The 15,736-nt window shown below is 60.4% G+C and overlaps 2 protein-coding genes across 8 annotated transcripts; one reads left to right on the forward strand and one right to left on the reverse strand.

Moving 5' to 3' along the window:
* Positions 1 to 19: 19 nt before the first annotated feature.
* Positions 20 to 8,938, reverse strand: Palm3 (paralemmin 3). Of its 3 annotated transcripts, none has more exons than XM_078037217.1 (7): positions 8,820 to 8,938; positions 6,075 to 6,123; positions 4,905 to 4,985; positions 4,162 to 4,304; positions 3,964 to 4,048; positions 2,030 to 2,075; positions 20 to 1,936 (listed from the first exon to the last, which is right to left on the reverse strand). In XM_078037217.1, exons 2-7 carry the CDS (start codon positions 6,117 to 6,119, stop codon positions 201 to 203), a joined length of 2,136 nt encoding a protein of 711 aa, XP_077893343.1. In that variant the 5' UTR covers positions 6,120 to 6,123; positions 8,820 to 8,938; the 3' UTR covers positions 20 to 200. The 3 variants fall into 3 exon arrangements, with proteins under 3 accessions (XP_077893343.1, XP_077893353.1, XP_077893346.1); XM_078037227.1 differs by lacking the exon at positions 8,820 to 8,938 and adding an exon at positions 8,530 to 8,780; XM_078037220.1 differs by lacking the exon at positions 8,820 to 8,938 and adding an exon at positions 6,844 to 8,206.
* Positions 7,310 to 15,692, forward strand: LOC101969416 (uncharacterized protein MISP3). 5 transcript variants are annotated; one of them, XM_078037248.1, is made up of 4 exons: positions 7,310 to 7,618; positions 13,842 to 14,480; positions 14,921 to 15,042; positions 15,315 to 15,692. In XM_078037248.1, the coding sequence occupies exons 2-4, from the start codon at positions 13,913 to 13,915 to the stop codon at positions 15,330 to 15,332; spliced, it is 708 nt and encodes a 235-aa protein (XP_077893374.1). In that variant the 5' UTR covers positions 7,310 to 7,618; positions 13,842 to 13,912; the 3' UTR covers positions 15,333 to 15,692. The 5 variants fall into 5 exon arrangements, with proteins under 5 accessions (XP_077893374.1, XP_077893381.1, XP_077893371.1 ...); XM_078037245.1 differs by lacking the exon at positions 7,310 to 7,618 and adding an exon at positions 8,754 to 13,729; XM_078037238.1 differs by lacking the exon at positions 7,310 to 7,618 and adding an exon at positions 8,754 to 10,468 and having other exon boundaries at positions 11,341 to 14,480.
* Positions 15,693 to 15,736: the final 44 nt, after the last annotated feature.

Raw genomic sequence — 15,736 nt, forward strand, 5'->3', positions numbered from 1 at the left:
TGCTGACACCACGCACACATCCAAGTGCTTTAAGGGTTTATTTTCAAGTATAAAGGCTTTGTCACGGACGGGAGCCGGGGTCACAGGCAGTGGGCAAGGTGGACGTGCAGGCCAGCGGGTCTGGTGGGGCCGGCTGTGCCTGGAGCCCCCTGCCGGGTGCCCAGAGGTGAGGTAGCTGTGGGCGGAGCCGGGGGCGTGGCTCACATCAGGGCGCAGCACTGGCACGACTTCTGCTTGGGGCCCCTGGCCTCTTCGCCCTCGGCGCGGGCGGCCGGCTCAGGCTGCCGGGCGGGTGCGTAGGTGGGCGCGGGGTGGGCACTGGGGTTGGCTCTGGGCCTCCCCCGCTGGAGCAGAGGCTGCCTCTCGGTGGGCTGCTGTGGGGCTGGGCTGGCTCTCAGGAGGGGCACGGCGTCCCCTGGGGGCCCCTGGCCCTCCGCAGGGTTTCGGAGCTGCGCGGCTTCCTCCTCCCCCGGCACTGGCTCCTGCTTGACCCCAAGGGTGGCCCCGGCCTCGCTCACCTCCTCCTGGGACTCCGTCCTTTCCCCAGACTCTCTCTGCCCTCCTGAGCCCAGCTCTTCCTCAGACCCCTGAGTCTTCTGTGCCCCGAGTCCTTCCTCACCTCCCTCCCTCTCTGCCCCTGAGGCTGTCTCACCTCCTTCCCTCTCTGCCTCTGGTGCTTCCTCACCTCCTTCCCTCTCTGCCCCTGAGGCTGTCTCACCTCCTTCCCTCTCTGCCTCTGGTGCTTCCTCACCTCCTTTTCTCTGCACCTGTGAGACTTCCTCTCCTTCCCTCTCTGCCCCTGAGGCTGTCTCACCTCCTTCCCTCTCTGCCTCCCTTGCCCCTGGCATTTCCTGGCCTCCTTTTCCCTCCACTCCCAGAGCTTCCTCCTCTTCTTTCTCTGTAGCTTGCTTTTCTTCCCCTCTTTCCTTCTCTGTCTCCAAAGGCCCCTCGACTTCTTTTCTCTCCACTCGAGACGGGTCCTCAGCTCTTTCCTCTGCCTCTGGCTGGTCCTGGCCCCTTTCCTCCTCTGCCCTCAAGGGTCCTTCACCGTCTTTTATCTCGGTGCCCAAGGGCTCCTCAGCCCCTCCGTCTCCCTCACCTCCTCTCTCTGGCTGCTGTGGCCCCTCTCTTGCATTCACAGCTGCGTCCCTCCCTGTCTCTGGCTTTGCCTCACTTTCCTCACCTCCCGCCCCCGGGGATTCCTCTACTCGTCTCCTCCCCCCCTCCCAGGCTTCCTGGCCTCCTCCCTCGGTCACCACGGGCCCCTCCAGCCCCTCCATCAGCAGCTCCTCCCAGTCCTCACTGAGAGTCGCTCTTTCCACCCAGATGAAGGACCCCTCCTCTCCTCCAGAGCCCCCCTGCCCCTCGGCCTCGGGGCTGCCCGGGGGAGCACCTTCTCCCTCCCGGGAAGCATCTCCCTGCAGTCGCCCTGGCGAGCTGCTCAGTGTGGCCTCTGGGCCCACCTCCCCGCTGGCTTGCGACTCGGTGCCCCCCAGCCCCTCCCAGACCATCTCCGCCACACCCCTGCCCTCCTTCACCCAGGCTGGGAGCTCGGGGCTGCCAGCCCCCTGCCTGTCCCCAATGGCTTCCAGTACCACCTCCTCCACCCTGGCCTCCAGCTCCAGGCCCGGTGTCCCCTCGGCACAGTCCCCTGGGGCCCGCAGGCCCTCCCACACCACCTCCACCACGCCCACCCCTTTGGCCTCCACTACACCCCGCTCTGCTGCCGCCGCCCCCAGGCTCCGCTCCTGCTCCCTGCCAGGGCTGGGTCCAGGGCAGGGGCCGTTGGCTTCTGGGGAGGCCCCCACGGCCCCAGGGACCTGCCTCTGTGGTGGCAGGACCCCCGCAGCCTCCTCCTGGGGCTCAGAGGGGACCTCTGGGGATGCGCCCACCAGTCCAGTCGGCAGGGAAGCTCTCTTGTCCGGCTCAGACTGGCCTGGGCGTAGGTCAGCAGAGGAGAAGAAAGGGCAGGTCAGGGCCGGAAGGACCAGGGACCCTCCTCCTCATCCCTTGGGGCTCCAACACCCACCTGCAAGACCCGCCTCCATGGTGGGTTGGGAGACAGGACGGTGACTCTGCAGGGAGGGCAGAGACCAGGTCAGGTGGGCCCTGTCCCCTCCTCCAGCCTCCCTTCGGGCCAGTGCCCCTCCCCTGCTCAAGCCCCCTCCGTGGCTCCCACTGTCCTCAGGACCCAACCCCCTCCCCTCAGCCTCCGGAGCCTGTGTGTCTCCCACTGCTGCAGGTCACACACGACAGGTGCTTCGACAAGGCTGTGCTCACAGAGATGATCCCTGTGTCAGGGGCCTCCTCTGCCAGCTACTGGGTCAGGGCACACAATGACGACGCTCAAGACTGTTGTTACTGGAACTCATTTCAGTGAAGGAAGGAGGTGAAAAACAGGCATAAGCCGGGCGCGGGGGGCACACGCCTGTCATCCCAGCGGCTCGGGAGGCTGAGACAGGAGGATCGCGAGTTCAAAGCCAGCCTCAGCAAAAGCAAGGCACTAAGCAACTCAGTGAGACCCTGTCTCTAAATAAAACACAAAATAGGGCTGCAGAGGTGGCTCAGGGGTCGAGTGGCCCTGTGTTCAATCCCTGGCACCGAAACAACAACATAAAAAACAAGAACAAAAAAAAATAAACATAAAGAAATAGATCATGCCAGGCAGTGAGAAGGGTTGTGGAGAGGCACAAAGTCAGGAAGAGGAGCTAGGGAGCGGCTGGGAGGCGGGAAGGGGCCTCCTGTAGGTATTAAATGCAGAGGGCCTCCTGGTAGAGGTGGCAGAACAGAGATCCGAAGGGTGTGAAGAAGCAGTCAGGAGTCAAGAGGTGGGGATAGGCATTCCAGGCCGAGGAAATAGAAGTACAAAGGTCCTGAGGCCACCATGAGCTGGGCAAGTTAGAGGAATAGAAGAGAGGGTCATTGTGGCTGGAATGAAACGCAGGATGAAGAGGAGGAAGATGGGCTCAGGCAGGGCAGCAGGCAACAGCTCTGTAGGCGACCTCGGCCCGGCTCCAAGGATGGCCTCAGTCTCTGACTCCATCTTCCTCTTGCCGGCCGTCAGGCCTTTTAAGGGCTGTGCTTTCTCTCTTTGCAAATTCAACCTAGATGTCACTTTTCCTTTTAACCTACTGATGCTTTTGGGACCCCCAGGGCCTCACACATGCCAGGCAAGCCTTCTGTGGCCGGGCTCCACCCCCAGTTCCCACAGGTAGGCCTCCCCTAGGTGACCCTCCACACTCAGGCTCCCCCCTCACAGCTCCGTGCCTGTCTCCTCCCCTAGACCGTGAGCTCCCTGAGGCCCAGACCAAACCTTGCCCATCTCCAGCCAGGAACGGCCGGCCCACCCCAGCCCCAACAAGAGCTTTCCCCCAACTCAGCACCCAGCAAGCTCCTGGGGCTAAGGGAAGACAGGAGGGGTGGCACTGTGGAAGACCCAGCCCTCTGCGGACGGGGGTGAACGTTGCTGAATCTTTTGGATTTCAAGGATAACCTAGGGAGCCAGATTAGTATTATTTTTTTCCTGAACCAGGGATATAACAAAAGGTACTGGGCATCCAGGCACCTGCTCTGCTACTGTGTCACACCCCCAACCCTTTTTATTTTATTTTCAGACAATCACAATATCTCTGGTGACCCTTTGTGACTTCCAAGGCCGGATCCCAGGGACATCTGCCCACATTTTCTGCCAACATTCCCTAACAGGACCATACTAACAACCAAAATCCCAAACTTCCCTGTGCCTGCTACCAGTGCTATGGTCTTCTGGTCGCCCCCAGGGGCGCTTCCACGTGGTGCTGTCGCTATTCCCACTTTAGAGATGGGGAAACTGAGGCAGGGAAACCTACTTGCCGACCCCCTCCAAGCAAAGAAGTAGCAAGAGGTGGGTTCAATGTATGGTGCTGAAGGGCTCTCGGAGAAGGCCACGCCCCCTCCCCTACCCACCGCTCCTTGGTTCCTCACCTGTCTGCGCCAGGTGAGCCTACCCAAGGGTTTGTGCTGGGCACCTGTGGACGCACTTTGCAACAGCTGCAGCTCACTCTGGAGTCTGAGGGAGAGAAGCAGGCTGCTGGGTGCTGGGTCCTCAACTCAATTTGCCCCCTTCTCCAGTGATCCAGAGGTCCGGCCTGGCACCCCGGTGGGAGGGTGGGGGACACTCACGTGAACAAGCTGTCTTCTAGGTTTCTGATGCGTGCCTGAGCCTGGCCTTCCGGCGACTGGGGGTCCTTCGAGCCGGGATCCTCGGGCTGCTGTGGCCCCTCAGCCGCCCCATCCATTAGCCAACGCTCGCGGAGAGATTTCCTCTGGGCATGGAAGGGAACCCTGGGCTGGACATACAGGCTGCCCTACCCCGGGTGGTCCCCTCCTGACCTCGCCTCAGTAGATTCCTTACTGCCCCACAGTCACCCAGAGGGGACACACATCGGGCTGGGACAGTGCTCAGGTTGATCCCCAACACCTCCAGATGGAACAAACACCCCACTGCCAGCCAGCGATGGCTTTCCCAGACTGGGACACACACCCCTCTGTCCCCTCAACCCGCCCAGAATGGGCAGAGACTGGGGGGGCACAACTCCTCCAAAACAAGACAGACGCTCCCAGAGGTGAAACCAACGTCCTTCCCTACGGCCCCTCCCTACCCCTAAGCTGCCCTAGGGCTCCCCTGGTGTCCCCCAAACTAGGACAAAGACCTCCTGGGTTCCCATGCTCTTCCCAGAGTGGGACTGCTGTCCCCAGGACCACCCCGCCCCATCCCTTCTCGGGCTGGGAAAGACGCCCCCCAAGCTGCGACCGACGCCTCCTTATTGCCCACCCCCCAAATTGGGCAGAGGTTCCTGTCGCCCCGCAAACCGACCCGCGCAGACACCTCCGCCTCATCCCCCAGGCCCGGCCAGCGCCCCAACCTTGAGCCGCTCCACGCGGAGTTTCTCCTCCTCCAGTTCCCGGCGCGCCGCGCGGATCTGCTCCTGCAGCCGCCGCTTTTCCTGCGCACAGAGGACCGGGAGCTGCCCGCCGGCCGGGCGGGGCCCGCGGAGCCTCCGCCCCCTCCGCCCTCCTCCCCGGGGGCTCCGGGGCTCCCGGCCCCACGGGGCGGCCCAGCGCGGTGGGCACCCGGCGGGGAGGGGGCTGCGGAGGCGCTGACTCAGCAGCCGGCCGAGGGGCGGAGGGAGGGCGGGGCAGGGGGCGGGGCCGGCCGCGCCCGGGATGCTGCGGAAGCCTCGCCGCGCCCAATGGGGGTCGGTGGATGGGGTCCCCGGGGGCGGGGCCTTGGGGTGGGCGTCCGAGGCGGTTGAGAGCCTGGCGGTCGGGCTACCGGGTCCATAGGGATGGGAGGGGAGTCCAAATACTGGATCCAAGGGAGGGTGCTACTGACATGGGGGTCCGAAATGGAGGCGTCCGTCAGAGACACTGGGCTGGAGAGGTGGGGTCCAGAGAGATGGGGGTGGGTACGGTGGGGAGGATCGGGAGATGGGTGGCAGAGTCAAAACTATAGGAGCGCAGAGGTGGGGATCAGAGATGGGGTGCAAAGGTGGGGTCAGAGGATGGGGGTACAGAGGGGTGGTCAGACATGGTACAGAGGTGCGGATGCAGAAGGGGCTACATAAAGTTGGGGCTCTAGGAGATGGGGTTCAAAGAGGGAGGAGAGAGAAATGGAGTGGAAGGATGAGAGATCCAGATAGGATCAGCGTGATGGAGGTCCAGAGGAGCGGGGCAGGAAGAACCCTGAGAGATGGAGGTCCATAAGGAGAGGCTCCGAGGATGGGGTCCGAGTCAGGGTGCAAGAGAGGGGGTTGTCCGGGAAGCCCGACTCAGGGAGGAGGCTCCGATGAGGCAGGTTCTGAGAGTGCCGGGTCCACAGCCCCTCCATCCTGGGGTGGCATTGACTAGACAAAGGAGCCGGGGAGGGGAGGGGGCTGAGGGCTTAGAGCCCTGGGCAGGGCCGGAGCTTAGGACTCTGCTCCCCTGTTCACAGTGACAGGCTTGCTCCCGGGGTTGGGGGAGACCAAGAAGCCTGGGGTTGGGGGGCGTTCCCCAGGGCGCAGGACCAAGCGCTCTGGGAGGGTGTCACTTACCGCAATGACCTCCAGCCGCTGCCGATAGAGGGAGCTCTCGGCCATGGGCCTGTGGGGAGAGGGCAGGGGCTGCGGATGGGGCTTTCAGGGCCCCCAATTCCTCAGCGAGCAGACCTCTGACACTACCCTCTTGGCCAAGAACTTGGCGTAGCCGACAGGAGAGCCCAGAGTCTGCCTCTATTTCCCCTTTGCACCTGGGAGAAGCCAGGGCAGAGGACAAGGGAGGGTCTTGTGAGGGGATACACGACAGAGACCAAGGCGGGTCTCCTAGTCCTAGATTGCCTCCCTTGGCCTCAGTAACCTGATCTGTAAAATGGGTGTGAATAGCTGAACCGCCTCCCCTTCTCATGTATCCATACAGGGAAAAGCATAAGGAATAGTGCTCCAAAAAATAGTACATTGTTTATTATTCATCATCATTTAATAATACCCATGAGCGATTCTATTGGTGACTAATCATGATAACTATTCCAAGTCTGTCCTACCAGAAACCCTCAAATCCTAACAGGCACCCTTGCCACACTTCTGTGGACCTCTCCTCCTATCCAGGATCCCTTACCTGCTGGGAGGTGAGGAAATCTGGGGAGAGAAATGGCCATCCCACCGTTGCCATGGTAACTCCTGAGCTGCCTCCTCCTCCTGCCAACCCCCTCCTGGGACAAGGGTCCCTGGGTCACGCTCCCTAGTACTGGACTCTGAGCTTCAAGGAGCGGGACTTGTGGTTTAAGGTTTAACCTGAGCCTCTCCATCACCGTCCTGCTCAACGCACCTGCCGCCCTGCTTCCCAGCCTCCTCCCTGGTTTCCCCTGGAGGCTGGAAGCTGACCGGTGCTCAACACCATTAGGAACTTGTCATTGTCACTTTGGCCCTTCATCGTCATGGACGTGTGCTGAGTGCTGACTCTCTTGCTACACTGGCCGCACTTCCATATCTAGAAAGTGACATCGAGCTGTCTGTTGTCCCCAACGTTGTCCCCAACGTTGTCCCCACTAGCCTGGGCTGGGTGCAGAGAAACCCTCAGAGGTTTATTAATTTGGATGCTAACCTTACTAGGGGACCATTAGAGCCTCACCTTCCAAGCTCCAGCTGGGACTTCCCTGACTCTACTGGCCACCATGAAAGCATAATGGCACTTGCTATATATAGTGTCCTAAGTGCCTTGTGGGGCTTCCGCTGGGCTCCCACAGCCACCTCCGCCCGCCTCTCCTGCCCTGACCAGGATTGTCTGGCTCTAGTCCACCAGCCGGGCTGACATTCCAACCGCGAACAGAAGCAGCCGACCGTCAGGGCGCTCGTCCCTGTGCCAGGCGCTGTCTTTATGCCTCACGCGCTGGGCACCCTCTTTAAGCCTCCCAGTGCTCCCTGGAGGTGATAGTACCATTGTCCCCATACGACACAGATGGGGAACCTGAGGCTCTGAGAAGTGGCAGAAACACTTGTTCAAGGTCACGGAGTCAGGAGAACTGGAGGCACTCACACCCCAAACACCGGACCCTGGGCGTGGGGGTCCAGGAACCTTCCATTTGGCTCCCAGGAGGCCGGAGGTAAGCCTGGGGTCCTGATTTCCACTGGGGACCGACGTCATGTTTTGGGGGGCATCCCTAAGGAAGTCCAGACTCCCTGCTTATAGGTTTGTCCCTGGGGGAGGGCTGAAGTCCATTCTCTGCCGTCCTCTCCCCAAGATGTAATCTCCCTCGCCTCTCCCTCGCTGGGGGGGATTGGGTTCCCGTTGCTAGGCAACCAGGTTTGTAGTTGGTGAATAATGCAGTGGAAGACCCAGAAGAGTGAGGAACCGAATTGGGGTCCCCAGTGGGGGAGCCCCCTTTCTAGAACTCTTCACAAACCCTAGAACCCCTCTACTCCCTAAATTAGAAGGCCTTCCCATCTCACATATTAAAACACTCCCCCCACACCCTTTGGTACTGTTTATCTCTAACTATGAGATGAGATCACCGTGGTGTCCCTAGCCTGCCTATTGCCACCAGCAGTAGTTAGTTGGTGGCCATTTCATGAAGCAGGTCATCTTTTCGATTCTGTCATTGTCTCTCCGAGCTGGGGAGCCCTTCATTTCTCCTGTCGGATCTCAGGCACTCCGGCCATTCGATGGGGGGTGATTCCAGGGGCCAAGTGTGGAAGCAGGGGACCCCAGCATTCCCCGCCCCCCCCAACCCGAACCCGGCAGTAGCCCCACCCCCAGGCTGGACTTTGGGCTCTTGGTCTGCCAGCAGAAAATCCCTGAAGAAGAAGTGTCCTGGGAGTCCACATCCCCCACCATAGTCTCCGGGGCAGGAGCCACTGAGGAGCCCACGCGGCTGGCCCCTGCCCTGTCCACTCTCTCGGGTTTCCTTGGGAAACTCCAGATGGGGCTCTGGGCTCCCAGGCAAGGCCAGCATCCCCCCCAAGCCCCTTTCAACCCCGACCTCGGCCCTCCAGCCCGGTGACCCCAGACACTTACATGGGTGTGGCCGGAGACCAGGCCTGGCTCTGCAGGGCCATCTTGCCCAGAAGCCCACTTCCCAGTCTCTGAGTTCGAGACCCACTACCCTCTCTGAGTTCGAGACCCACTACCCGCTTGCCTGAAGGTGCCCTGGAGGCCGGGACTGGGCTGGTGGGAGGGGGGCTGCAGGGCGGCACCCGGAGAGCTGGTCCAGCTGGTTTGGGCTGAGGCTGGAGGTGCACGGAGGGGGGCTGGGGGCTGGCGGCAGTTCTGGGAGGCACTATCAGCTATCTGGATAAATTATTTACCAGCCGCTGGCCTTCTTGCTGCACCGGGCTGCCTCCGGCAAATGCTCTCACATGTGCGGTCAAGCAGGTGGGCGATGGCAGTTGCTGACCTCCACCCTCCAGGGCATTCCCAGTCCTTTGGTCCTCTGTCAGGGCACGTGAATGTCATTCATGGCATGCACACTAAGAAGCCGCCAGACTCCCTTCAAGACCTGGCTGGGGGGGGGGGGAAGGGACCTCTGCTCCAGCCAGGGAATTCTGGAGGCCAGAGGCTCAGCACCAGGGGACCTAGGAGGCTGGAGCAAGCCTGGGTAACTGTGGACATCTCGCCTCGGGTTTCTAGGCCTCGGTTTACCCATCTGTGATATGGGAGATTCAGTCCAGGTGGCCTCCAGAACCCCAGATACTCCTTAGGTAGAGTCACAGGGGCGAGTGGTGACAAGCAAGGTCTAGAGAACTTCCTACCCTTGAGGGTCCCCTGTTTTATACCATTGCATTCTTAAAGGGCCAGCACCCTCTCTCTCAGCTGACTGCCCATTTCGTGTAGCCCTGCTCCTGTGGAAGTAATTTCCAGGATGGGGCAGGGGCCCCTCTGCTCTCCTGCGGCCCTCAGTGCTTCCCCCATCCCAGCCCTGGTCAGACTTGAGGATTCTGACCTTAACCCTGATAAGAAGCTCTTGCCTGATGTGGGCCCCACACATCAGAGGACATTCCACTAGGGACTCGTCCCAGGGAGCACAGAGCAAAAAAATGTGCTTTCTAAATCTTGATCTTCCCCTCCTGGACCCCACTTAGGGGGCCCAGGGTCAGCTGTGGGCAGGGGGGTGTGGAAGAGCTTGGGCACGAGATGAAGTGTCCCTAGAGCACGCACCCGGCTCCCTGCTTCTGGAGAGTTGGGGGTGGGAAAGAGGGGGGCTGGGTGAGGGCTGAGGTCTCCTGTGTCCCACATTCTAGTACAAAGCTCTGGAACCCCTGGGCTTAAGGTGATTTTCCTGCCTCAGCCTCCCAAGTAGCCAGGTCAACAGGCACGTGCCCCTCGGTGGGGCTGACTTCATTAATTATTTTTGTTTGTTTGTTGAGACAGGGTCTCCCTGTTTGCCTTCGCCTGAGTCTCCCAAGTAGCTGAGATTACAGGTTGCTCACCACCCCAAGTGGCTGAATTATTTTTTAGTCATGGTCAATCATACATGACAACACGTAGCATCAGGGGCCGTTAGCACATTCATGATGGTATGCAACCCTGGCTTCTACCTGATTCCAGAACCTTCTCATCATCCCCAAAGGAAACCTCATCTCCCCTCCCTCCAGCCTTGACAACCACCCATTGTCCTCATCTGTATGGATTGGCCTGTTCGGGACATTTTGTGTGAATGGAGTCCCACGCTCTGTGGCCTTTTCTTTGGTGGGGGGTAACCAGATATTGAACCCAGGGGCACTCGCCCACTGAGCCACATCCCCAGCCCTATTTTGTATTTTATTTAGAGACAGGGTCTCGCTGAGTTAGCACCTCACTTTTGCTGAGGCTGGCTTCACACTCGAAATCCTCCTGCCTCAGCCTCCCAAGCGGATGGGCTGACAGGCGTGCGCCACAGTGCCCGGCTAAATACTGATTTTTTTAAACAACTCATGCACCAGACAACATTCCAGGTGTGGAAGAGTTGGGTATGGAGGTGAGTAGAACAGACAGAAAATTCTGTAATGCTGCTCACTTCCTGGTGTGGGGGGGAGACAGAAAACTCACAGATACACAAAGAAATAAAGATGGCAGGTGATACCTGCCGTTGAGGGGGAGGAGGAGGAGGTGTTGGGTTGTTGTCTTGTTTGGTCTTGGTTCTCCTGGTGCTGGGGATGAACTCAAAGGCCTTATGCTGAGTTACAGCCCGGCCTCAAGGGTGGGTTCTTGAGGAAAAATGGGGATGGGGTTAAAGAGGGACTGCTGTTGCAGGTTGGGCAATCAGGGATCGCTTCTCTGAAGAGGTGACATTTGAGCTGCATAACAGGCGTCAGTCATGGGAAAGAATGAGGGAAAGAATGCCCAGACTCTGCGGTGGGAATTCCAATGGAGAGGTTGGAGGGAGGCATGAGGGCTGGGATGACGTCACCCAAGGGTCGGCACAAGATGAGATCTGAGAAGAGGGCAGAGCTTGCTGGCCCACGGGAGGGAAACTGGGTTTTTAGTCTGTTTGGTGGGAGCACTGGGAGGGAGAGGTGACGGCTGGGACAAGGGTGAGAGAAGTGGATGAATTCAGAATATGACTGGAGGCAGAGCCACAGGGGTTTGCTCAGATTGGAGGGGGGAAGAGGGAAATCGGGGCTGCCTCCTGGAGTGTGGCATGAACAGGTGCAGTTGTGACTCTTGGTGGGGCGGAGCAGGCAGGGTCGGGGATCTAGAATTCAGCCTTGGAAGTGTTTGGGGAAATCCATCAGACGGACGTTGTTGGATGTGTGTCCAAAGCCCAGGGGAAACCCAGGGATGGGGACATAAATTTGGGAACCACCTGCACAGAGATGGTGCTTAAAGCATGAGATTGGAATTTTTCAGGGTCTGCGTCATAGCAGGAAGAGATCATGTATTCAAAAACAGTAACCCAGGAGAACTGAAGGAAGCAACCATTTACAAAGGTCACCCCTGGAGGCCCAGTAGATTGTGTACCCTCTTGGCCCCCAAAGAGAGCCATGTGGAGCTGCTACTGGGATGTCCCCAAAGGGGCTTGGAGGGAGAGGACATGGAATTCAAATCCCGGGCTTGCTCTTCTCTCTCCCTTCTGCTGGAGCCAGAGGGAAAGAAACTTGTCGGCACATGTGGATCTGAAGCCTGAGAAGGGTTGCCTGTGAGGCAGGAGGAAGCAGGAGAGGCTGGTGTCCCTTAGGATGAAGGGCGGCGTGGGACAGAGCCAGCAACCAGGCCTTCAACAGAGGTCATAGGGCTGCAGGCCCAGAGCCAGGTTAGCATGGCCAGAGGAGGGGCCATGAGGTGACAGGTGAAGAGGGCACCATGGAGACAATTTCTTTTGGAAACATAGATTTTTTTTCCTTTTCTTTTTCATGTTGATTTTTTAGTTTTAGGGGCACACAATATCTTTATTGGACATTGATGTGGTGCTGAGGATCGAACCTAGTGCCTCAGGCATGCTAGGCCAGTGCTCTACCACTGAGCCACAACCCCAGCCCAGTTTTTTCCTATTTTTTAAATATTTTTTTTTTTAGTTGTCAGTGGAACTTTTTATTTATTTATATGTAGTGCCAAGGATGGAACCCAGGGCCTCCCACATGCTAGACAAGTGCTCTCTACACTGAGCCACAACCCCAGCCCCTGGAAACATAAAGCTTGAACCTTCAACAATCTTCCAACTGAGTTAGGCAACGGTCATCCCGACCCATTTTACAGATAAGAAGACTGAGCTTTGGAGAAGGTTCACACCTTGCTCAGATTATGGGAGGGAGAGAAGCCAGGTTGGCTGACTCTAATTAGGCCAGCAGGGTCAGAGGGTCAGAGGGGAGGAGGTTGGGATTAAGGAGAGGGAAGAGGAAAAGGGTGGAAAAGAGGTAGCGTGGGCAGGAAGGGGTGATAAAATAGTTGGATTATTTGGGGTTTCTGAGGCCAGAAGGCCCTCCCCCCCCGTTTTCTATAGGTAAGTGTCTTTCTCCTGATCACCCTGGAAAAGTGTGTACGTCTGTGTGTTGCGGGTGGGGTGGGGGATAGGGTTCTGTTGAAAGCCTGCTTGGATCAGCGGGAAGAATGGAAAATGTCCCTGCAGGTGGGTGGCACACGCGCGGAGTCTGTGATCCTGTCCTTGAATGACAGAATTTGCTCCAAAGGGAGCTGCTCCCTGGCGCTAGACTGAACGCCGCCAGAGCCCAAGGTGACCGTCCTTCAACCGCCACAGCTCGCGGCTCCCTGGGAGCGCTCTCCTTATTTCCTGAGTGTAGGAGTGCTCTTGGCGCCTACGCCGCGCGGACTCTCCAGGGCGGGAAAGGGAAGCCGCTTCTGGGCTTGGTGAGGGCAGCAGCGCACCATTCCGAACCTTGCTGAGGCCAGAGCTGGGAGGGAGCCGGCGGACCTGCGCGCCTTTAGGCGGATCCTGGCGCCCCCTCGGGCCAGAGCTGCGCGCCGCAAGGGTGGAAAGTAAGGGGCTGGCCCAGAGGCCAGGGGCGTCGCTGGCCGCCGGCAGACACCTTCTGGACAAGGATGACCATCAGGGGGACACCCCCACAAGAAGACTCCTGTTTTAGAGGCCCAACCCGGCTTCCTGCCGGGGACATTGAACGAAAAAAGAGCCAATGTGCGGGCAGCGAGAGAACCCGGCACGCAGAGTCACTCCCTGGGTAGCGGCGGGGTCCAGGTAACGCCTTTTACAGGAGTTCTGTGCCCTAAGCTGACCCCAGAGGACCAGGGCAAGAAATCCAGTCCCCCGGTAAGGCGCCCCCGCCCCGAGGGCGGGGCCGGGGCGGAGCTGGAGTCCTTCAGGCAGGTGCCGGGGGCGGTGCCCAGCCCTGCCCCCAGGGGCCGTTCTCGGAGGCCAGAGGCGGGTCGGGAAAGCTGCAGGCGCGGGCGACGCCTTAGAACCACGGGCGGAGACTGCGGCCACAGGTGCCTCATAGGGCACGGTATCCTGGCTCTGGGCATCAAAACCCAGAGTCTGGGAACTTAGGCTCTCAAGCTGCACCTAACCCTGGACACCGAGGTCCCCGGGAGGGAGAGCAGAGCCCTGGGGTCGTCTGAAGAGCAAAGCCACGAGCCCCCCGGGCCAGACAGCGAAGCCCCGGAGCCTGCTGCAGAGCAGGACACTGAGGTCTTCAGGCTGGGCGGCGAGGATCTCTTTCCCTCATCAGCGCAGGACGTTGGGGCTCCAGAGCAAGAGAGCGAAGTCCTGCAACCATCAGCCGAGCGGGTCGCAGAGCGCCCCGGGCTGTCCGCTGCTGCAGGCTCTGTGAGTCCGGGGCCAGGTAGCGCCGACCCTGGGCTGCCTGCAGCGCAGAGCGCAGAGGTCGCAGGGCAGTGTTCAGCTCCTGACCCTGAGACCTCCTCCTCCTCCGGGTCAGGCCCGGAAATCTCCCAGTTGCGATTTCCACTGAGTCCGGAGGCACCCCAACGGCTCGCCGCGGAGCTGCGCATGGAGACACCCATCGAGCGCGAAATCCGCCGCAGCTGCGAACGCGAGGAGAGCCTGCGACGGAGCCGGGGCCTGAGCTCCAGCCGCGCAGGCCAGGAACTGGTCGAGCTGCGCGTGCGGCCGGTGCTCAGTCGGCCAGGTCCGGGCGCCGCGCTCCCGCGCGCCTTGGGGCGCGCGCGGGCGGGCGCAAAGATGCAACGAGACATCGAGCGGGAGGCTCACCGGCAGGCGGCGCTGGCTCGCCCCGCGGCCCCCGAGCCGAGCGCCCGTTCGCCCTCGCAGCCGCTGGGCGAGCTCAAGCGCTTCTTCGAGGCCGCCGCGGAGAACAGCTCCTCGGCGGCCGCGGAGGGCAGCGCGGGCTCACAGCGGCTGCCGGAGCCTGGAGGCCGGCAGCGCTCGGCCGTGCAGGGCCGGTGCCCAGTGCTGGCCCGCGCCCCGCCGCCCATCGCACCATCACTGCTGGAGCAAGAGGTGCGCGAAGTGCGCGAGCGCGAGCGGGAGTGGCAGCGCCAGAGGCGCAGCGTCTACGGTACCACTGAGTTCAAGGAACCCGCGCCGAGCCTCACGGGTAAGCCGCGACGCGTGGGATCCCACAGCTCCAGCGGCTCCCAACAATCGCCCACTCCTGTGACCCTTTCTCTGGCCCTCCGATTCTCGGGGTTCCGCCTTTCAGGCCCCCAGATTCCTGGGACCCTTCTCAAGTCTCCGTCCCCTGGCCACTCCTCTGGGCTGTCGACTCCCTGTGCTCCACCCCCAGCGGGAATGACTCCCAGATCCGCACGACTTGGGTTTCGGCGGTGGGGGCTCGTTTCAGGAAACCCTGACCGCTCTCTAGGGCTCTTGGATCCGCCCTCTGAGTTTTCGGGTTCCTGCTTCCACTCTGGGTTCGCCTTCCTCAAGTTTCGGAATCCCTAGAACTGGGTGGAGGCCTCCCAGGGGAGGAGGGGGGTGAACACCTGTATGTGTTTAAGGGGTGCGGCCGGCCTCCTTCGTCCTGGCCTCCTCCAGCTGGTGAAAGGAGGGGGCCAAGCAGGCTGAGCGTCCCTTCCCCCGCAGCGAGCAGGGGCGATGGAAAGTTGGCAGTGATCTGGCCCCCCCGCAGGAAGGCTTCGGAGAACGGCCTGGAGCAGGTGGGAACCCCCTTCCCCAAGTGCTTGTCGCCCCTCCCACCACGCCTGTGGCTCCCGGACTCTGGGAGGGAAAAAGAGCATCCCCGCCCCTGTCCCCTCCCCCTGGGACACTACTCTGGCCAAGACCTGAAATCCTAGCCCAGCCCAGGCGGGGGTGGGGTGGGTGGGTTAACGGGAGGAGTTGGTCTTGGGGCTCCAACTGCCCCACCCCACGCCTGGATGCGGTGCATGGGTCCCCTAAGGGTGGCCTTCGTGTGTCCCTCTCTTCTCAGGAGGAGCGCAAACCTTGAAGTTTGAATAGGCTGGGACCCCGGGCTTGAATTAACATACCGGTGGGAGGACCAGGTTAGCGACGCCCAGCAGGACTTCCCTGCCCACCCTCCCGACCCCCCAGCTTCAGCAGAAGGCTTTAAGAGGGGTCAGCCCTCTGCACTGGTGAACTTGAAATCAACCAGCCCATTCTGTTTTCACTTTGTGACACTGACCAGTCCCTTCTGTAAAATGGTTTAGTCTCCACTAGGAAACTGACCACCATCTACAAACCGTGACTGTTCAACCCTTCTTAGTCTAACTGAACTAACTTTTTGATTGTTAGAGGGTCGGGGTCACCGTCCCCCCCCCCCCCCCGCAATAAAGCCCCGTTTTCCTGGGCTGTGCAAGCTGGTTTCTTTTCAGTCCTCTTCGTCTGGGGTGG

The sequence above is a fragment of the Ictidomys tridecemlineatus genome, chromosome 2, assembly GCF_052094955.1.
Source record: "Ictidomys tridecemlineatus isolate mIctTri1 chromosome 2, mIctTri1.hap1, whole genome shotgun sequence".
In the NCBI taxonomy this organism is placed as follows: domain Eukaryota; kingdom Metazoa; phylum Chordata; class Mammalia; order Rodentia; family Sciuridae; genus Ictidomys; species Ictidomys tridecemlineatus.